Source organism: Rhizophagus irregularis, chromosome 31 (genome assembly GCF_026210795.1).
Source record: "Rhizophagus irregularis chromosome 31, complete sequence".
In the NCBI taxonomy this organism is placed as follows: domain Eukaryota; kingdom Fungi; phylum Glomeromycota; class Glomeromycetes; order Glomerales; family Glomeraceae; genus Rhizophagus; species Rhizophagus irregularis.
In genome coordinates, this window is record NC_089459.1 from 2,699,931 (window position 1) to 2,723,184 (window position 23,254).

Genomic DNA, 23,254 nt, shown 5'->3' on the forward strand with positions numbered 1-23,254 from the left:
GTGTGCCAAATTGCTGCCTGGTCACATAATATAGTCTTACCAATATAAGTAAGATTTTGGCACTTCTCTGTATTTCACTGCACGTGTCAACGGTGATTTTCTCAGCGAATATCAAATATATTAAAAGGATTAGGGATGGTAATATGTCCGCTTTGACTTTGAGCATCTATAGAGCCGGAAAATTTGATTAACATCGTGTTGATGTTCTTTTCGAAGCTAGCCGAGCAATAAAACCAACCTACCTTATTATAACTTTGCGGAAAAATTTGATTGTTGATTTCGATGATGTTAATAATGGTAAGTTTTATTTTTCGCTTGATCTTACGCAAGTCAGATAAAAGATTCACTTACTGGAACATTACCTCTTTATATAATTCGCAGGATCGATTTTGGAATACGCTTTTGGCGAATATGAGTGCATCCCAAAAATCTGATCAACAGATCCCGCTTAAAATCATAATAAAAACTTTAACGATACCCATATACAAGAAGGTCTTTTTTGTTATACATAAATCTTTGAGTATATGCGAGAAAATACTTGTTCCCGTGATACATATTGTCATTTCTAACATTACTGCACATTTATCAATGATAGTTTGAAACTTGTTCGAGAAATTTTAGCATACACAATTCCCTCAATCACTCAACCGACACCATATGAAAAAAATATAATGTCTGGTAAATCTAATTGTGCCTTTGCTTTAGCCTTAGCCCGCTACATGATGATGCTATTCTAAATTAATTTATTCAGTTTTACAAGATAATCCACTAATAATTATACCTTCCAGAATTCTGTAATTTCGAAGTTAATAAAATTTTTTTACAATAGTAAATCTGACATTATCCATCGGAACTATATTATTACGGATCTAAACCACACTGCATCATAGGTGTAACCGTGAAGATTCTTCACGATCAAATCATCATACAGTATAATCTTTGAAAACAATTCCCTCGAGAAATGAACAGAGTTACACAAATTTTTTGACCATGAATTGTGAGTGAACTCGAGAACATTCACATCGCTTATATATTCCTTCCGCCACCTTCTTACACCTTTTGCAATACAGATGTGAGTGATGATCGCATTCCTTACAAACCTTACATCCATGCTTAAATATATGCCATTTTTAAAAGTAGTTCTGCCTTAGCAAAGCTCTTTATAAGCTGTACTATCCTGATTGTTTATTAAGAAATTTGGAGATATATAAGTATTAATATAGTCAAAAAAAATTCTTGTATGACCAATATACCTAAAGTAAAACATTCAAATATTGATAATAACAAAGCTGTTAGAACTTTTGGTCAGGAATATGAAGCAAAAGAAGCTGGTAAAGACTCTTCCTCAACAACAAAATGTCCCAGTCATAAGTCTAAAGTAAATAACCATATATTGATATGTTGGAACTTCTGGTCAAAAGTGTAAAGCAAAACTGCAAAAGAAGCTAGCAAAGACTTTTTTTCAACAGTAAAACATTCTGCTTGCAAATGTAAGAAATCATAAATAATTTTAATAATAAAAGAAATTATTAGAGCATTTGAATGTTGGTACTTTGTTTTTATTTAGCTTTAGTTATATTCTCAATGTATTCTAATATTTTTATTTATATATTTCCACTTTTTTTTCTTTTAAGTTTTTTGGATTTATTTTTTAGTAATATTTTTAAATTACAATAAATTATATTTTAAATTATTTATTATAGTAAAAGATATATTATAAAATACAAATTTACTTAAAAAATATTGCAAGTTTATAATGATTTTATTTTAAATATTATACGAAAATATGGTACCAGAAGTCTATACTCAACAATAAAAATGTAACACTTAAAAATCTTTCAATTCCTTAAAAAAAATACAATTTTAAAAAAATAAACTGGTAACTTTATTCTTTGAGGTAAACTCTATCAAATTACTGGTCAGATTTTTAAAAGAAGATTTATGTAAAAAGTTATAAGCATTTGAAATTGCATGATTTCATATAATCAGTCCAAATTTAAAACAAAATATGTTGGCCAGAACTTATGATAATTTGGGCTGACTCCATGCGTTGTATTGTAATAATACCAACTTAAATTATTATAATATGAATCAAATGTAATTCTTTAAAAAAAAAGGTAGTTGTGATTTATTGCTAAAATTTACTTTTTCTTATATTTATTTTGTTTGTAATAATAAATTTTCAAAACTGCATTTTTATTAATACTTTATACAAAGAAATCCAATTTTTTATTGGCTGAATTCTGAATCACATAATATAAAGGATTTTATAAAAAATCGCCATAGCGATGTGTCGCAAGTGTCACGTGACTTTACATATGTGAATAATTTGTCACCCCGCGTCACATCCTCTAGTTTTCCATTTTTATTATTTATTCTGGGGACTTGAATTTTTTCAGTGCAAAAAATACTATTTGTCACTCCCTATACATCACATGCTTAATCTCGGCCAAATTTTATAACGCTGGCCAAAATATCCTTTTTTGGAGATTTAGATAACGTTACACAATCCAAAAAAGGCAATTTTATTTTTCAGCAAAATTCAAGTTTTTGTTACGCAAAACTTCCAAAAAAGGAAATTTCTTTGACGATCTTTTAATTCCGGCCGGAATTATAAAATCACGTGACACTGCGATGCATCGCCATGGCGATAAAAAACAAAACCCTAAATTTAATGTATATCTTTAAATAAATACTGGATAACTCCTTTAGCTTTATCTTTGATAATCCATACATTAAGAAAAAAACTATAATAAATAAGTACAGTAGATTTATAGAAAATATTATTTTTTTATTTTAATATTTCCATTTTATATAGAGTTTTTTATTATATTTTCCTTTATTTTTTTTTTAGTTTTATTCTTTTTTCTAGTTTTTATTTTTACTTTGTATTGGTATATTTGTAGTAATGGTTATAAATTGAAAAGAAATGGACATTATTTTAGAATATTGTTTTTTTATTATTTGCAGAACTTAGAGATATGGAAATCCCAGTCAATTTCAAAACATCTTTAAATCTTACAGATAATAGAGTATTTACATTTAATAAAGTTTACAGAACAATTTACCATTTTATATTTACTGAATTTGAGTAGTATGATCAGACTTAGAATATTGCACTTAAATATTCCTTAAATAAAGTTTATAGAATACTTTATACTTATTTAAAATGAATTTCCTATGACTTTACTATAATTTTAATATTTATTTATTATACAACTTAAATATGCATTAACTTTTATTTTAATATTTTGATATAATTTTTATACAACCTGATTAACTTTATACATACAATTGCTTATACCACCATATCTTGACCAAATCTTGGCTATAAGATCTTTCAATTTTAAAAGTAATGAGAATATTCTTATTCAAAAAAATTATGTTTCAGAATACTATTAGAAAAAAAATGTTAATTTCGATCATTAACATTGTTAACAATCTTAGGTTAGTATATATTGAAACTATATCTGATATGAGTTTTTTTTTATTTTTCCATGTACTTGCATGTATTAAAACTAGTTTTTTTGTGAATAAAAAATGCTGAACCATGAAAACATGACTGCAAGTCATAGTTGTTTAAAATTTTGCAATTACAGAGAGAATTTTTAGTTGGTCATCCCTTAGTTGCATTTACCGTTCTAATGTTTCTCCCCTATTTTAATAATATCTACATGATATTCAGCAAAACTGGAGAACTTAATCCCATCTGCCCATCTAGGCTGAATACTGATTTCAGATATTTTTGGAACAAAAATTTTGCCGATTAACCTACACTTGACTTTGACATTCTTTTCATCTTTATTCTTTTCATCTTTATTCATCGCTTCAACTACAAAACTTAAGACTGCTAATCGTAATAACAATTGCCTGTAGGCTTTTTTAATTGCTTTATTTCCGCTTGACAATTTAATCTCCCCTAACTCAATTGTGACATCTGAAATATCTGAGCCTGATGTTCTGCCTCGAAAATCAATATCTAGGATCGTATTGAACGGGGCCTAAAAAATTATATAATGAATGAGAGTTAGTATACTATACATAATTTCCAATGGCATTAAAAAAGTATAAATACCTGTTCGTTAGCTATAGCTAACTTCACATCTAATACATATGATGTCATTAGCATAATGCATAATGAGCGCGTATTCGTCAGATATAATTTTTTTTCAGATGTCTTATTATTTGAATTGTCTAATATAATAAGACTTATAAGTAACTTTATTTGATTTTACAAACTCAATCCTAACAAACTTACTCTCAAAAGATTCCCACTTCTTAAGTGCAATTTTCCCTTTATCTGCAAGTTGTTGGAGGTTCTTGAAATAATTACTATTGTCATTTGGTAGTTTACGAATATATTCTATTGCTGAATTAAGGCAATCTCGCATATTTTTTGTCTATTAGGAAGTGTAAATCATTACGTTAAGTAAGAATCATATGTGAAAGGCTCATTCCATAATATTTTATATTCACTTACATAAATAAAATCAGAGAGTTTGTGAACACGATATGATGAAACATACACTTGAGAATCATATAACGCCTTTTCCTTTTCAGATAGAAGTATATTACGGAGTAAAGCAAGCCTCACCAGACCGTTAAGGTCAAAAATTTCGAATTTTGAGGTGTAATGTGATCCCAGGAACTTGGATACTTCAGAACGTGCTGATAATTCATATATATTGCCTAAAATTGTTCTCACATCTCCTAATTCTGTTCTCATATCTCCTAATTCTGTTCTCACATCTCCTAATCCGTTTCTAAATTCTAAACTCATCTTTTCAAGTTTATCATCAATAGATTCTATAGTTTGAAACAGGTGAATGTCATTGACCGTTAGTAAGGAAAGTGAAATAATCTAGTGATTTCTTGGTGGCAAAAATACCTGGAATTGCAACAGTATCTAAAAACAATTAAAAATGAAATCAAAATTATATTAGTTATTGCAAATTTCTTGTTTGAGAAGTAAAACATTAGGAGACACTTACCAGTGGTAGAAATTGCGATAATATGAATATTCTCCGCAGTTTCATCATCTTCATCATCTTCATCATCTTGACTATTAGCTTGATTCAATTCATTTATAAAATATGTTTTGAATAATTTTTGCAGTTCCATTTCTTTCCCATTAAGTTCCTTTTCAATGTCTTCTCCGGTAAGAACATTTTTATTTTCGATTTCTTCTTTCTTCTTATTAATTTTCCAGAGTTTCATATCGGGATAATTAATATTAGTTTTCTTACAGATATATTCAATAAGTATCGCGACTGAGAAGCTGCTCACGTGGAGCTTTTGACCTTGATACATAATGAACATTTTATTAACTTTATCGGCTTCATTAAAAATGGGAATTGAAATTATAGTACTAGTGTTTAAAATTAAACAATTAAATGACTGTGTCATTTCGATGATATTTCTGATAGTGATAAAATTAAGATAAAAAGTGAAGTTGAAAGAAAAAGTTTGAAAGATTTTTTTTTAAGGTTAAATATACTTTTCTCTTGATAAACTCTTTTGTTAACTTATTATGACGTAATACAGCAAATAATAAGTACCCTAGCTATGGCAAAAAAAAAGTTGCAGTCACGTGACATTTGGCCCGCATTACGGAGTTATGCACTAACATGTGAAAATAAACAGTGGCAAATAAGGGTGTGACGAATAAGTATTTACTTACTCGAAAAAAACTAAGTCCTTCAGATAAATATAAAAAGTGGAAACACGGTAGGGTGTGACGGTTGTGATGAAAAAAATTCAGTCACGTAACTGCAACTTTTTTTTTGCCATGACTGGGGTTCTGGCAAATAATATAAGATACTTTGACAAAAATCAATAACAATAAGCATAGTGAAAAAGTAATTTATCAGTATACAAGAAAAATGATTAATACGAGTTTATCATTACTCATTAGATTCTCGAGGGGTATTTATTAAAATGAATTATTGTTACGTAATTTTTTTGGTTGCATAATTGATTGTATTTGATTAATGTGGCACCAAAAGAAATGTCTAAACAATCAACTGGATCATGATATTAATATTATTTATTTCATGGGAAGTTGGAAATAATAGTGTAATCCTTTGAAGCGTGTCACTCATTAAATATTAACTATTTTAACTATTTTAAACTAAAATTAGTAATTTTCCGGCTATCTATATAAGACCGGGAAATAACTTTTCTGGTCATTTAATAAACTCAGCTAATCACTCGCAATTTTTAAAGGTGATCATGAGTGACACTTAGTGCGACAGGGGATTAAAGTATAAATATAGTTAATACACCAGCGTTAACTATTATTTGTAAACTTGATGCATATGTTGTATGCAGTAAGCAGTCAATCTGAAATAGTTTTCTGACCATAATTGAAAACATTCCCTTTTGTTTCAATAATACTTCAAAATATAAGGCTGAAGACTGACGAATAGCATTTTTTTTTTATTGTTATCTCGTTTTTGACTGCTTGAAAAGCAGCGTTCTCCAGAGCTGTATAGTTAATGTACAGTATTTTATGAAAGAAATTTACAAGAATGAATCTTCGTCATATTGTATAATGAAATACGATTTAGCCATATAGGGTTGAGTATAATTGTTGGTGATGATTATGCAATCTAAGTGCTAGAAATAATTTGTATCACAGAGAGTCAAATTGCAATTAATTCTCTCAGGTATTGTTAGTTTCTCGTTTTATTAACAGGTTCCATCCCACAATGTGAAGGTACCTACCAAACTAAAAGAGGAAATGAAAAATAAATGATGCTGTGACAGTATTTACATCATGTTATGAAGTTTGTCCTTATATTCATTGTCTTTTCTAGGAATGAGTTTAATTAAAGCCGCAGTTGGAAAAGAAAATGAAGTTCTTTTCACAAGAATATGATATGGCTGAATGAAAAGGCAACAGGTTCAGAGTTATTTCAAAGAGTTAGTACTTGTAGTTTGTCATTTTTAATTGTTTTAATTTTTATTTTTATCTTGTAAACAATTTTTTTTGTAACAAATAACAATTAATAAATTTGCTTACTAGTTAGATGGGTTAATTGAATGTATACAATTCTTTTTCTTTTAAAAAAAATAGTTCAACACTAATACGGTTCATTAATTTTAATTTCTTTGTATCAAAATAAAACTATAATTAGTATTGTATATTAAATGTTATTGTTTTATTTTTTTGGAAGTGGTAAGAATCTTGTTAGAATTTCATGATTGCTTTCTTCACTTTGCATTTTGTGTATAAATATTTATCAATGCAGTAATCTAGTAGTTCTAATTAACTGATATTTATTTATACTAATTATATTTATTGAAATTTAAGTCAAATTGTTTAAGATTCAAACTATTTAATTTATTAGTAATTTAGTATATTCAGATTCTATTGTTAATTTGTTTTCATTAGAACTTGAGTTATTTAATTTATCACTATTTTTAAAATCAATAGAATCAATATTCTTAAGTTCTGAAATTACTTCATTAATATTTAGTTTTTTTTATAATTTAAAATATTACTAACATTTTATTTAATAAAATTATAATATAATTCAATATTAGGCTAAACTAATAGGATTTTTTTTTAAGAGAAAAAAAAAGGAGCTAAAATAATTTACAAAATTTTTTAAATTATTTTTTACTATTAAAATTTAGAGGAAAGATAGGAAAAAGTAATAAAAAAAATTTAGAAGTTAGATTTCTATAAGGAAATTAATATATAATAAATTTTTGCTTTTTTGATATTTATTTAAATTTAAATTTTTAAGGTAAAATTTAAATCAAATTAATTTATTTTTAAAGTTAAGACTTCAAAGATTATGCCTAATTTTTTATAAAATAACTTTATACATGAAATTGGAATATGGATCAATCAGATCGTAAAATTTTGTAATTACGAAACTTCTATTTTTATTTTTTTTTTAATTTAAACCGTTTTTTAATATTTTTTATTTTTTTTGGCTTCAGATTATAGTTGTTTCTGAAATTCAATTGGCAAATCTGAAATCTGAAATTATGAAATCGTAATTAATTACGTATTCCAAAATTCTGAAATTTGTATAATAATGCAAAATTGCAAATATCTTGGGATCTAGTAATCAGATTTCAATGATCTTACTACCATTCGATTCATCTCATTGAGACGAATCTAATGATATGTGTTCCATTTCTGTAGCACCAATATTGATGGAGTAGAATTATTATAAACATTTAATGAATTTTGGTGTCAGAGCACGATCTAGTGATTAGATTTGAATGAATTTACCACCATTCAATTCGTCATGACGAGACAATTCTAATGGCGATAAGATCATCTTTCTAGCATTAAAATTGACGGATATTGGTATCAGAGCGTGGTCTAGTGATTGGATTTAAATGAACTTACTACCATTAGAATCGCCTTATCAAGACGAATCAAATGGTAGTAAGATCATCCAAAACGGATCACTGGGTGCTGAGTTATTATTTGTTAAAGTTTTTATATATAAATTGGCCAAAATTAAGGCTAATTCTGGGCAAATATTTTTGTAATACAAAATTAATTTCGGAGTCTGAAATTAATTACGAAATACGGAGTTTTTCTAATGAATTACTTAATAATTACAGAATTACGTAATTACGTATTTCCATAATACTAAAATAATTTTAGACACAAGTATACTTTAGATCAAGTGTTTAAAATATCAAATCAGATGTGATTATAAGTTTTATATTATAAAACTTCTTTTTTTTTAATTTGAAATATTTTCTAATATTTCTTTTTTTTTATTTTTGTAAGTTTAGGTTTTAGAGTTTTGAGAATTGAAAAGATTAAGTTTTATAATTTTCATTATGAAACTTTTCTTATAAGTTTAGGAGGATCCAGAAATATATATATAGAAGTAAGGTTTACTGATGCATCGCCTGATCGCCATTATAGTAAAATTAGGTGAAGTAAGATAGTAGTAAGATTTTGATTTGCATAAAATTTAAGAATTTTTTATTTATAGTCTAATTATTAATTTGCATATTTTAATCAATATTTTTAATATATAAGAAATTTGGGTTGCATATTTTTAACCCAAATTTATTTGGCAGATTATACATATATTTACAGTCAAACCTTGATATAACAAACCCTTGATATAGTGAATTTTTTAGACAATTATAATAAATTTCCCTTCACTATAATGAATTAACCAATCAAATCTCTTAAAATTTTCACTATAACCTTATAGTAAAGTTGAAATCTAGACCTTAGGATTCATTATAATAAGGGTTGACTGTATATATATAATTTATTATATGATATATTTAGCTAGTTAATTCAGTGTTGTACATGGACACTGTCCGCAGCATTTTGCTTGGACAATAATGTTCATGTCCCGTCCTGCGTTGACCGTAGTCCAGAAAATGTCCCAATCGTCACTTGTCATACGGACGGTGTCAACTATTTCCAAATTGTCGGGACAATTTTATATGTCAAGCCAGTCTGGGATGTCCGTATCTAAGCCACAATAAAAATTTTCACAAAAAATTTTCATTATGCCACCGCTTCCTTCTTTGTTAGCTCCATATATTATTAGAACTGATATTAAAGTTAACAAAAGCAACCTCAAAACTTTTTGTAAACCTTGTATAGAAGAATTGGAAGAGGAGGAAGGGCAAAAAACATGGTTTCCAAATAAAAAAGATCGAATAGTTCAACATTTTAAGAAATGTACTAATTTTTTTGCCCAAACAAATGAAGAGCAACGAAAAGAAATATTTGAATTATTACAAACTAATAACAATAATGTTATTACAAATATAATTCCTTAAAAAAGAACATGTAAATCATATTTTAAAGAATTTAATAGCATATTATTCATTAATAAATAATATTTCATAACATGTATATTTATTTTAATTCCAGACTCTACATTCTCTCAAGCTTCTCTGGCATCAAGTTCTTCTCATAAAGTAGCAGTGATTAACCTAAGGTTGCTTGCCAAAACCTCTCTAAAATCCTGCGATAAATTTCGGCAAGATTTTACTATATGTTTACTATAGTTTCGGCAGGGTTTCGGCAGTTTCGGCAAATGGGGGTTTCGGCATTTCGGCAAGGTTTCGGCATTTCGGCAAAGTTTCGGCAGGATTTTTAATATGATTTAATATAGTTTTGGCATTTTCCGCATAGGTTTCGGCAGTTATTAAGAAGGTTTCAGCAAGCAACCTTAGATTAACCGTTCATCATGTTATGGGCCTATGGATAATTATATTGTGCGATCCTTATCTAAAGAAGATTTAAAAAAGTTTAACATGTTACTACTTCGACTTACGGTCTCCTGTGGATGGGCATTATCATGGGTAAATAATCCTAAAGCTAAAGAGTTATTCGATTTTTTAAATCTTTTTCTTAAACTACCTGATCGCCGTGTTCTTGGGGGTGATATTTTAAAACAAGTTGTAGCTGATGCAGATAAAGCTATAGAAACTGCACTTAAAGAAGATCCTGTTGGTGTGACTTTAACTTTTGATGGATGGACCAATGTAAAGAATGAGCAATTGTTAGGAACAGTTATATTATCTTCTGAAGGAAAGCCTTATGTTTGGAAAGCAGTTGATATCACATCTGAACGCGAAAATAATGCTGCAGTAATAAACAAAACTGAAGCAATGCTTACTGAGTTAAAAAATAAAGAAATAACTGTTTGCGCTATAGTTACTGATAGTGCATCTGCATATGCTGCAGCTCGGTATTATATTTTTTTATTATTTGATTTAATTTATTTAAATATTTAAAGATTTACATATCTTTTATATTATATTATATAAGACGCTGGATGAGAATTTCGAATAGGTCAATAATATTTTTACCATGTTTTACCCATCAGATTAACCTATGTGTGGGCGAAATTTTCAAAGAATCTACTGAATTTAAGATTACTGTTGATCGTGGTATCCGGCTTGCTACTTATTTTAACAATTCAAATTATAAATTCTTTATTGGACATTTACGAAATCAGCAATATGAAACATATAAAAAACATATTGCAATATCTGTTCCAGGAGAGACACGATGGAACAGTCTTTATAATATGTGTGTTAGTCTTTTAAAAACTCAACAAGCATTACAAGTAAGCATATTTAAATAATTTAATCATTTATTAAGAATTAGCAATAAATATAAACTTAATTCTAAATTTTTTATTAGATTCTAGCTATCAATTTCAAACCACCAATTGTTGAAACACGTCATCAGCAAGGAGAAACACCAACTTTACCACGTGAAATATTTGAGATTATTGACTCTTCTACATTCTGGGATCAAATTACGCTTATTAATGAAATTCTTGATCCATATTGCAAATTGCTTAATTTACTACAATGTGATAAGACGCGTTTATTTCAGGTAGTACATAGTATGAATTATTTGGTTCAATTTTGGTTGAATTATTCAGATGATACACTTGCTAAACGAATTATTGGACAATTGGAAAAACGTTGAAAAGATTGGGAACAACCTCTCCTTTTACTATCTTATTTATTACATCCTGAGTACCGAATGAATCAATTTAATAATACAATTTCTAGTGTCAATTATTCAGCATTTGGAAAGTGGCTAATGTATTATTATCGTGTACACTGAAAAAGAACCAAAATGTATACTCCGTGAGTTTGATGATTTCCGGCTAGCTAAATATCCATTTGATCTTGAATCTTATAGACAATTTGATAATGACATTTGGTGTTATTGGTGCTATATTAGTGTTTCTACAAATGAATTGGGTTTTGTAGCTTGTAGAATTTTTGGTATATGCGTAAATGCAGCTTCTGTAGAAAGGCTTTGGAGCTGCATGGGGTTTTTACAAACAAATCGGCGTAATAGATTAATGGTATATTTTATATTCATATTTTGTTAAAAATATATTATTCTAACATTAATTTTTTAATATATAGTCATCTAAAGCTCTCCAAATGAGCAAATTAAGAGCTGAAATTACATATGGCCACCGTCTTCATAATAATCCACCATCTATTGAACCTACATTAGATATTAATAATGCAAATGAAACTGATATTAATCAACATTTCAATAATATAAATGGTTCGGAAAATGTTAGAGATAATAGTCCAGCTGCTAATTTTGAAACTAATTCTGAACCAATAGAAGATGATTCAGATGATGAAATCACTGAACCCCGGCTAGAAAATGATTTTGGTGAATATCTTCAAGGTTGGGCCAAAATGCTAGAGGAAGAGAAAAATGCCGAGCTTGATGAAGAAACTGAAGAACAAAGTAATACACAAATAGATGATGTTACTCATCCCGCTAATGATACTAGTGCTAAATGGGATTTGTTAATACTCTTTAATAATATAGATGTAAACTTACCATTCTAATAATTGATGTAAATTTACTGTATCTCTGATGTTAATTCTGCAAAATAATAAATGGATTTTACGTTTAAACATAAATATACTAATTATTAATCAATAATCATTGTTCTAAACGTAAACTTTTATTTAAATCGTAAAATAAAATAATCATGTGATTTATATATAATGTCCATGATATGTCCTGAACATAAAAAGTGCAGGACACGGACAGGGACTGTCTGGTCCCGGCTGTCCCATGTCCGTGTCTGTGTCCCATGACAACACTGCTAGTTATGTTACAATTATTACATTTAACTATTAAATATTTGTAAATCAATTGTAATAATCTATTCAATCTATTCTTTTGAAAAAAATTTCCAAAAATAAATTTTCTTTATCTTGATTTTACTTCTTTATTTTACTTTAATACTATGATATATAGTTTAAAATATGCTAAATTGGAAATATAGTTTTGAAAGATTTTCTAAACATAAATACGTTCACTGGTCAAAATAAAAACTTTTGGTCATATGACAAATCGGCTGATCTGTCATACATTTCGGCCAAATTTCGGAAATTATTAAAAATTGGTCAAATTTCAACATATATGATTTATAGTCGATTTATTGAATTATTTAATCAAACATTACACGTTACACATTACGCATATTAAAAGTTTAAAAAAGGATCATCTTATACATCCTTTTTTAAACTTTTTTTTAATTTTTTTCTTTCCTTCCTCTTTTCTTTCCTTCGTTCTTCTTCCCTGTTTCCCCTTCTTCCCCTTTCCCTTTCCCTTCCTTCATTCTCCTTTCCCTTCCTTCCCTTTTTCTTCCTTCTCCTTTCCCTTTCACTTTTTTTACTTTTTTTTTATAGGTTCAACTTTCGGGTGGGCTTTTGAAATACAGAAACTCCAAAGATTTGTAAGTACGAATACTTTGGAGTTTATTTTATTTTTTTTTTAATATGAACGATTACTAACCATTTTTTTTTCTTTTTTTTAGGTTTGGCCATTCAGGTGACTTCTGAAGAATGGAAAAAACTAAGTTTCGTAAATTCGGAACTTAGTTTATTTTTTAAATATTATGAACAGTTATTAACCGTTCTTTTTCTTTTATTTTTTATAGGTTCGGCGTCTCGAGTAGGGCTTTCAAGTTTCGAAGAACAAAAAAAACCAAGATTCGTAAGTATATATGAATCTTAGTTTTAATTTTTTTATTTTTTTAATTTTATTAATGAACTGTTACTAATAATCATTCCTTTCTTTATTTTTTAGGTTTGGGTAGGCTTTCGAAGAATGAAAACCCAAAAAAAAAGATTCGTAAGTACGAATCTTTATAATTTTTTTTTTGTTTTTTCTTTATTACGAACGGTTACTAATAACCATTCTTTTTTTTATTTTTTAGATTCAGGTGGACTTCTGAAAAATAAAAACCCAAAGTAAAGATTCGTAAGTACGAATCTTTATAATTTTTTTTTGTTTTTTTTATTATGAACAGTTACTAATAACTGTTCTTTTCTTTATTTTTTTAGGTGCGGTGGACTTCTGACAAACGAAACCCCAAAGATAAAGATTCGTAAGTATGAATCTTTATAATTTTTTTTTTGTTTTTTCTTTATTACGAACGGTTACTAATAACCATTCTTTTTTTTATTTTTTAGATTCGGGTGGACTTCCAAAAATGAAAACCCAAAGGTAAAGATTCGTAAATACGAATCTTTACTTTTTTCTTTTTTTTTAATTTTATTAATGAACAGTTACTAATAACCGTTCTTTTCTTTATTTTTTTAGGTGTGATGGGCTTCTGACGAACAAAAATCCAAAGATAAAGATTCGTAAGTACGAATCTTTACTTTATAATTTTTTTTTAATTTTATTAATGAACGGTTACTAATAACCATTCTTTTCTTTTTTATAAGTTCGGGTAGACTTCCAAAGAATGGAAAAAGAAAAATCTTTAAGATTTGTAAGTAATATACTTACAAATCTTTTTTTTTAATGTTATGGAACGGTTACTAACCGTTCCTTTGATTTTTTTTATAGGTTCAGGTGGATTTCCATCTTTCCAAGGAATGGAAAAAACTAAAGATTCGGTATGAATCTTTATTTTTTTATTTTTGTTTATTATTACGAACGATTTCTAATCATTCTTTTTCTTTTTTTTTTAGGTCAGTGTCTTCCAAAGAATGGAAAAAACCAAGATTTGTAAGTACGAATCTTGGTTTTATTTTTATTTTTTTTTTATAATATTAATGAACGGTTACTGATAACTGTTCTTATTTTATTTTTTTAGGTTCAGTGCGCTTAAAGCTCCAAACGGGTCAGTTCAGTTCAGTTTTAGTAAGGAACTGGAACCGGCCTGACATTCAGTTCTGGTTTCGGTTCGGTTCTTTGGATTTAAGTCCGACCTGGAAGTCAAAAATATTTCAACTTATATCTATTAAACAAAATTTCCTGACAAATTAAAGTTTTGCCATTTTTACATCTTTTTGTGAATTAATGGTATTGCTTGTAAAAGCTCATTGAGATTATTATCCACAAATATCTTTTCTTTCCTAGTTACATAGATCTGAATCAGAATATTTCTTTAGCATAGCACAAGAAATAAATCCAGATTTTAATTTTGCCGAACTTATTTAGATATTATCTAAGATCTCACAATACACAAAAGCTTTACAGAATAAAAAATTAAGTTTTGATAAAGAAAGATTTGTACGTAAAGGTACAGTATATACTTCTTCAGAAATAAAATGAATTATTAAAATTAATGATGATGGAAAATAAGAACCTAGTGATGATTTTATTGAAATTTGTTCACAATTAAACAAAATTGCCCAACTTCCTGATAACTTATATACTTTAAATGGTGGTGATAGTAGTAAGTTTTATTTAAATTAAAATTTTCTTGCTTTTAACAAAAATTTTATTAATTATTATTGTTATATATTTTTAATTATTATGGTCAATTTATGCGTATCTTCCATCTCTACACTCAATTTGTCAAATATTATCATATTAATATTTGTTTTATAATAAACTAAGTTTTGAGTTTTTATATAATCAACGAAAAACTTATGAGGCATATTGTTCAAAACCTCTTGAATAAAAATTCAAAATAGTTGAAATAAATTCAAAAATAACTGAAGGATCAAATGCAATTCAATCAAATATGGCTAGTTATTTTATTGTTTATTTTACCAAGAATAAAAATCCAGAACAAAGATTCATAATTCAAAGAGAAAAATGATGAAAAAATAATCAAAAGAATATTACTATAGTATTAGCACAATTGCATATTCAAGAATTGGCTAAGTCTAGAAAAAGCAAGAAATTAAATAAAAAAATCGATAAAGAAAATTTAATTGAAAGTAAGTTTTTTATTAGTTTAACTTTTATAGAGCTCCAAATGGTTCCAGTTTGAACCGAAAACTGATCTGAAATTGACCAAAGATTCAGTTCAGTTCTTGATTTAGTTTTAGAACTAGAACAGGACCCCGGATATCTAATATAAAGGTCATAATGGACTTTTGGCCAAAAACACCCCTTTTTGCTGAAACTCAAAAAATCGTTTTTTGTAAATATCTCAGCATCCAGTAATTCAATTTTAATGAACTTTTTTTTATTTTGTAGCCCTCATTTAGCTCTACAATTTAAAAAAAAGTTCATCAAAATTGGACCACTGGATGCCGAGATATTTACAAAAAACGATTTTTTAAGCCCCTGAAAAATGGGCCAATCTGCCGAAAGTGTGACTTATGACCTGTTTTGGAGATATCCGGGGTTCTACTAGAACCATTCAGTTCAGTTCAGTTCTATTTTATTTTAAGAAAAAATGTGAAAATTAAAATAACTCGGCAACCAGTGATCGTATAAAGATGTGCAATAGCTCATTAGATCGTCTTATCAAGATGCGTCAAATGGTAGTAAGATCATCTCTCTAGCCTTGATATATCACGAAATAATCAATACTAAACATTTTTTATAAAACTAATAATAGAATCGTATCTATTGATTCTAGAGAAATGATTTTAGCATCATTTGATAAGTCTTAATAAGATAAATCTAATGAGTTTTTTTTCATTTTTTTATGATTACTACATAACAAGTTATCTTAATTTTCACATTTTTTTAAATTTTTAAATGTCAAAAAATAAAAATTCTGATCTAGGATATAACCCATCTTCTACTGATTGTATTAGAACCATCTTTAGCTCATTAGAACTGTCTTAGTAAGACGAGTTGAATAACAGTAAGATCATATCTCTAGCATCGATAGATACCTTTCTAATGCTAATTTTCTAAAATTGCTTAGTAGTATGATTTAGTGATACCTGGCTAAACTTTTTTTACCAAAAATTTCAGTTTTGTCTCCAACAAGTTTCGGTTTCGTCTTATAAAGCTAAATATAGTAATAATTTTTAAGTTTAAATTTTAATTATATAAAATTATAGTTTTATTATAAAAATATATGAAATTATATTATATATATAATAGTTTTATATATTCCTTTAAAAAATATTATATTTTAATATAAATTTATTATTATTTTTTTTTTATAAGTAATTATTAATAATTAAAATCCATGGAAATCTATAAAAAATCCATGGAAATACTATGGAATATTGAATTTCAGCATTTCATCTTTTAATTTTAAATGTCTAAACTATTTCGATTTAATCAAATAACTAAATATTTTGGTTTCGTCCAGGATCTCTAGACTATGATTTATCTCATGATATACCGATGCTAGAGATATGATCTTACCATCATTCAACTCGTATCACTGAGACGGTTCTAATGAGCTAAAGATCATTCTAATACAAACAGTAGAAGATGGGTTATATTTTAGATCAGAATTTTTATTTTTTGACATTCAAAAATTTAAAAAAATGTGAAAATTAAGATAACTCATTATGCAGTGATCATAAAAAATGAAAAAGGTTCATTAGATTCGTTTCATTAAGACCTATCAAATGATGCCAAGATCATTTCTCTAGAATCAATAGATACGATTCTATCACTAGTTTCATAAAAAATGTTTAGCATTGATTATCTTGTAATATATCAAGGCTAGAGAGATGATATTACCACCATTCAACGCGTCTTGATGAAATGATTCTAATGAAATATTGCATGTCTTTACTATACGATCACTAGTTGCCAAGTTATTTTGATTTTTGCATTTTTTTTTAACATCAGATAGAACCAAACTGAACTGGACAGTTTTGGTTCAGTTTTCATTTGGTTTCAGTTCCAACCTGAACTGGAAAAAAACCACACTGAACTGACCCGTTTGGAGCTTTAAACTTTTATTTTTATATATAATAAAACTTTAATTAATATGTTCTTTAAAATAGTTCCAAATATACATGAAACCGAAATTGGTTAATTTTGACCTCCAAAATGGTCGAAATGGTCGAAATAATTTCGACTTGAGCCCCTCCAAAAGTCAAAATGGTCGAAATTACGTCATAGTCATATGATTTTATAGTAAACAATAATATTAAAATTCAAAGTTAACGAACTCCGCATCCAGTGATTCGATTTTTATGATCTTTACACGGTTGGATTCAGCTCATCGAGAGGATTCAAATGATATGTATTTCATATTTGTAGCATCAATATTGACAGAGTTATTTACGTTTAAAATTTGGTATTAAATAATCTTATAATTTTTATAGTAATCAATAATTTTAAAATTCAAAGTTAACGATCTCTGCATCCAGTGATTCAACTTTTATAATCTTTACGCAGTTGGATTCAGCTCATCAAGAGGATTCCAATGATATGTATAATGTATTTCATATTTGTAGCATCAATTTTGACGGAGTTATTCACAGTTAAAATTTTATATTAAATTATAATTATAAAAATCACATGACTATGATGTAATTTCGACCATTTCAACTTTGATTTTGACTTTTGACCTTCTCAAGTCAAAATATTTCTACTTTTGGGCTTTAATTTTAACTTCATATATAGTTCCAAATATTGTAACAGCAAATATAACTGAAGAGTTTTCATTATTAAAGAGGGATTATGTATTTGTTCAATATGGTTTTCAGGTATACATTAGACGGGTAGAAGCTTTATATTTTGAGGCATAATCATTATTGCTATGCTGATAAACCTATTAAAGACCTAAATAATATTTCATATATTTCATTACATGTATTTGTTCCTTTATATTTAGATTTATTTACTGATATTGTTAAGGAGAATTATTATATACTTACACATCATATCCTTTCAAATATTGTATATCATATTAAACAGAATAGTATAGTTATTGAAGAAATTTTAAAATTAGTTGGCAATGAAAAACACTTTTATTTTGACTATTTTAGACAAAAAGATATAATTGAAAAAATGGTAGAATAGGTTAAATTTGATTAAATGCCAAATTCTTTTAAATGAATAAATTTGTTAAATCTTAATACAATAAATAATGTGATTATAAGGTCTGAAATTTGATTTGCATATTTTACAGGATTTTTGATATCAGGTGTTAATAATACGTACCACTCATATGAAAAATCCCTGTGTACAACTAATAGTAAAAAGTCAAAATGCCACTTGACCCCTATATATATTTCTGAATCTTGGTTTAGGACAAATTCAGTATAGCTAATTTATTATATAATTGCAATATTAATGTAATCATCACATTTACTGATTAAAAAATATCATTACTATACATAATTTTAATATCAATATATGTGTTTTTATATATTATATACATGTTTTTAAACTATTGTTATTTTACAAAAAAAAAAAAAAACTTTTTCCTGTACTGTTCACGTCCATTTTTCACACAAGAAATATTACGCTTTTTTCTCGTTAAATTACTAGAAAAATAGCACTTCAGTATTAAGACAAAAGTGTTTCTTGGTTTAAACAACACACTTTTTATTATCACTCTTTTCAGTTCGAACAAGTTCACAAGGGCTTAATAGTCCTTTAAAGACATAAAAATTTTGTTTTCTTGCGAAATTTTTTCAAAAGAAGGCATAAATACGGTGCACCAATTAGATAAAAGATGCCGAATAAAGAAATTTTTATTGGCTATACTTTTTTCCGTCCAGAAAAAGTGAAACGGTACACGGAGGCTGATACGATATACTCTACCCGAAAAGGAAAGTCCTACATCCTTTTACATGTAGATTCATTACGGAAAGAGAAAGATATGTTAACGATTGTTACCAACAATAGACATATAATAAAGAAATATGATAAGCCTTATTTGATTAATTCGGATCGGCCTATGATGAATACTAAATACAGGATTTCAAAATACTTGATGAGTGTATTTTGTGGGTTACCTATTGATATAGAAACTAGAAACAAGTATTTTTTAAGAATACGTCAATTATTATTGGATAAACTTGTAGTTATTGAAAATAGATTGAAGAAACAAGAAAAGAACAGACAAACTACAACTTATATTAAATTTAGTCATGGTAGACGAACATGGTATTTGGGGTTCTACATCCCATGTTTATTTTGTAGTAATGTCTGTGCTTATGTAATGTCAAACAATAGAAAAGTATGCCAAAATTGTCATTCTAAAGTGATAGTAACACCTACACCTCTCACGCAAAATACGTTTAAAAATTATTGTCAAAGTAAACAAATAGTAAGTAAACGCATAGGCGTTACTTATACAAAAAAGGTTTCAATGCATAGTGGCACAGGTAACTATTTAGTTACATACTCAAATTTGGGTATTAACAAACAGTTCAAGACGATGAAAGAACAAGAGAAGTATAAAAAGAGGTTTACGAATAGCCTCAAAACTCACAAGAATAAATGGAATTACACTAATAATAGATTTAAGTCAAAGCCAGTAGTTTCTAAACATCGATTGAAACAAAGAGGTGATATTCTCAAGAAACATTATATATCAAACAAGGAATTGGAGTTTCTGTTTGACCAAGTTACAAGTAGATCAGGATACAACATGTTGAAAGAAAATATTTTTATTAATTATTCCTTCAACTGTGAATATTTTCTGGAATTAAGGAAAAAAAAAGAAGCCACTCTCGAACATGAAAATATTAAGGTGGCTGAACAATCGACCAGTGCTGGTAAGAATATTATGGTCAATGATATTACCACAAGTTTTCAAGAGCTAGAAATTAGAGAACAGGATAACATGCTTCCCTGGCAAGAAATACTACGCAGACAAATACCGATTACCAGGCCTAAATTTCATAGGGGGTTGAATAGTGTTAGAGATCTTAAAACTCTAACGACATATCGTAATGGAATGAGAAGAAAGAGACTTGTTAATTTGTCTCATAATTATGTTATTGATCAGTATGATACAAAAGCTCGTAAGATAAAGAGCATCTTGTGGTGTTAAGAAAGTATAAAAATGTAATTAGTTACTCTTGTTTTGTTTTTCTATTTTCTTTTGTGGGATGACTAATTACGAAGAAACAAATTATCAAAAGGGAAAAAATAAATAATTATTTTAGGATTTTAAATCATTCCTTATCTGATAATATTTACATAAGGCTATTTGGTTAGAAAGAAAAATATATAGACAGATTGTCTATTGAATTTATTTTTAGTTTCACACCATTCCATATTTGATTATATTTACATATGGCAAATTTTATTTGAAAGAAAAATATATAAACGTCTTTTAGTTGTTTTAAAGAATTAATTATATATGTGTTCATCATTCTGTATTCGATAGTATGTACATACAGCTTTTTTAATAAAGAAAGAATCATACATGCACGTTATTTATAACGTGTAGACGATTAAAAAGTTTCTTAGTTAAAATTATACAAGAATATTCAAGAGATGATATAGATATACATGAATTAAAAATTAAAATTAATGAGCTCGGTATGTGGGACATTGGTCGCTTATATGATTTTACATTTTTAATGAAAAATCAAATTAGTTGTCAGTTAATGGAATTATTAAGGTGCTATAAAATAACTGAAGAAAAATTGTTGTATAAGGTACTGAAACAAATAACTGGTAGAGTTTTATTAGAATTCAAAGTGCTTATTTGGGAACCAAGGAACGAGTTACAAATAAAGGAAGAAAAGCAGTGCGGTATTAGCGGTAAAGATAAAAAAGCTAAGTCACATAGTAAACGCACCGGCTGCGCGTTAAAACGCGACTGTAACATGCTTAAAGTAATTGGAATAAATGGAATGATTTGGCATTCGGTCACTGGGCAAATTTTTAGGTAGATCATGACAGTCACCTTTGAATTTGAGGTCGCATCATAGTTTTTTAACAATGATGTGATCGTTTAGGTGACAGGTCGACTTGTTCTTTATGAAAAGTAGTCTTGTTTCATAATGCTTAATTCTTATATGTATTTAAGGTTGCTTGCCGAAATTTAGGGGTTTAGGCAAGATGGCGTTTCGCCGAAAAGCGAAATTCTGCCAAAACTATATTAAAGTTATATTAAAAAACTGGCGAAACTTTGGAGAAAGGTGAAACTGCCGAAACTTATTATAAATGCTGAAACTGCCAAAACTCTGCCGAAACTATAATAAATCTATAGTAAAATTTTGACGAAACTAATTGTAGGATTTTGAAGAGGTTTAGACAAGCAACCTTATATGTATTTGTTTATCTTATATTTTGTAAGTTTATATATGTAAGTAAGTGTGATTATAATAAGACATGATCGCATCTATAATAAAGTTTTAAAAAAAAAAAAAAACTATTGTTATTTTACTATATATAACTTTATATTTAAATAGATGTTGTTTTACATGTTTTTAAATGTTTTTAAGTGGTATTAATTGGCAAAAGATTTGTATTTCTACACTTTTTAGCATTAAGTAACACATAGCATTTTTTAATATTTTATATATCTGTTTAAAACTTACTGATATTTGAAGTAAAACTTATTATTTTTTTAATTTCTTTTAGAAAATATTTCTAACATTTCTTTCTTTTTTGTAAAATTTTCAATGTTTTGACTTTAAGAAATAAAGGAAATGATGATTTTGAAATGTTTTACTTTAAAAATTTAAAGAATTTTTTTTTTACTTTTATAAGAAATGTTTTAACAATCCTTTATTTTTTATATAGGTCTTTTGGCATACTTCTTTAGAACTTGAAATGGTAAATTTTTGAAGTATATACTACTTTAAAACTTTTTAAACAAATTTTTTTAATTCTTTTAGAAAATGTTTTTAATATTTCCTTTTTTTATAATTTTATAAAATTGAATTATATTTAAATAATAGTAATAATAGAACCCTAAATATTTTTTAAAATAAAATAAAAAAATCACAATTTTAGCAAATTAACCCATTTTTAAATTAATTTAAAAAAATTATTTTATATATATATTTTAGTATTTAATAATCCAATTTTAATAAACTATTTTTTATTTTGTAGTTTTTTATTAAGTTTTACAATTTAAAAAAGTTTATTAAAATTAGATTATTAGATATTATGATATAAGTAAAAAACTAATTTTTGAGTTTTAGTAAAAATGTTAAAGTTTATTATAAGTTATGACTTATATATTAAATGTTTAGAATTTTGTAATAATAAAATAAAATTAGAATTTAAATATTTAATATATAACTTATAATTGATTTATATTAAAATAGAATTTTAAATTAGTATTAGTAATTTCTAGTATCTGGAATCTGAACAGTAGTTTTTAAAGTACTGAAATTAAATTTTCAGATTTTAGAGACCATTGGAATCAATTTATAATAAAAATTCCAATATTCCAAATTTCAGTTTTCAAGTGAAATTTTCATTGAAAACCAGAATTTCCTATCATTATTTTGAATATCTTTTATTTATAACAAATAAAAATTACTTTATATGATATTTTAGTAAATTTTAAAAGTAGAAAAATAAAATTATTATCATTAGATTTTTTTTATTAAATTAGATTATTATTAATTAGCTATAAATAGGGTATAA

The 23,254-nt window shown here is 27.0% G+C and overlaps 5 protein-coding genes across 5 annotated transcripts; 4 read left to right on the top strand and 1 right to left on the bottom strand.

Annotated features, from left to right (window-relative positions):
* Positions 1 to 3,641: 3,641 nt before the first annotated feature.
* OCT59_022705 (uncharacterized protein) lies at positions 3,642 to 5,406 on the bottom strand (the record flags this gene model as incomplete). Its single annotated transcript, XM_066144938.1, has 6 exons — positions 3,642 to 4,001; positions 4,076 to 4,194; positions 4,259 to 4,400; positions 4,481 to 4,806; positions 4,889 to 4,906; positions 4,992 to 5,406. The coding sequence occupies 6 exons, from the start codon at positions 5,404 to 5,406 to the stop codon at positions 3,642 to 3,644; spliced, it is 1,380 nt and encodes a 459-aa protein (XP_066006352.1).
* A 4,104-nt stretch (positions 5,407 to 9,510) lies between these two features.
* OCT59_022706 (uncharacterized protein) lies at positions 9,511 to 9,786 on the top strand (the record flags this gene model as incomplete). The annotated part of the gene is made up of 1 exon (XM_066144939.1): positions 9,511 to 9,786. The coding sequence occupies one exon, from the start codon at positions 9,511 to 9,513 to the stop codon at positions 9,784 to 9,786; it is 276 nt and encodes a 91-aa protein (XP_066006353.1).
* A 480-nt stretch (positions 9,787 to 10,266) lies between these two features.
* Positions 10,267 to 11,455, top strand: OCT59_022707 (uncharacterized protein; the record flags this gene model as incomplete). Its single annotated transcript, XM_066144940.1, has 3 exons — positions 10,267 to 10,703; positions 11,057 to 11,084; positions 11,162 to 11,455. The coding sequence occupies 3 exons, from the start codon at positions 10,267 to 10,269 to the stop codon at positions 11,453 to 11,455; spliced, it is 759 nt and encodes a 252-aa protein (XP_066006354.1).
* Positions 11,456 to 11,840: 385 nt separating this feature from the next.
* OCT59_022708 (uncharacterized protein) lies at positions 11,841 to 12,351 on the top strand (the record flags this gene model as incomplete). Its single annotated transcript, XM_066144941.1, has 2 exons — positions 11,841 to 11,843; positions 11,908 to 12,351. The coding sequence occupies 2 exons, from the start codon at positions 11,841 to 11,843 to the stop codon at positions 12,349 to 12,351; spliced, it is 447 nt and encodes a 148-aa protein (XP_066006355.1).
* Positions 12,352 to 19,367: 7,016 nt separating this feature from the next.
* On the top strand, positions 19,368 to 20,693 carry OCT59_022709 (uncharacterized protein; the record flags this gene model as incomplete). Its single annotated transcript, XM_066144942.1, has 1 exon — positions 19,368 to 20,693. The coding sequence occupies one exon, from the start codon at positions 19,368 to 19,370 to the stop codon at positions 20,691 to 20,693; it is 1,326 nt and encodes a 441-aa protein (XP_066006356.1).
* Between the last annotated feature and the right edge of the window lie 2,561 nt (positions 20,694 to 23,254).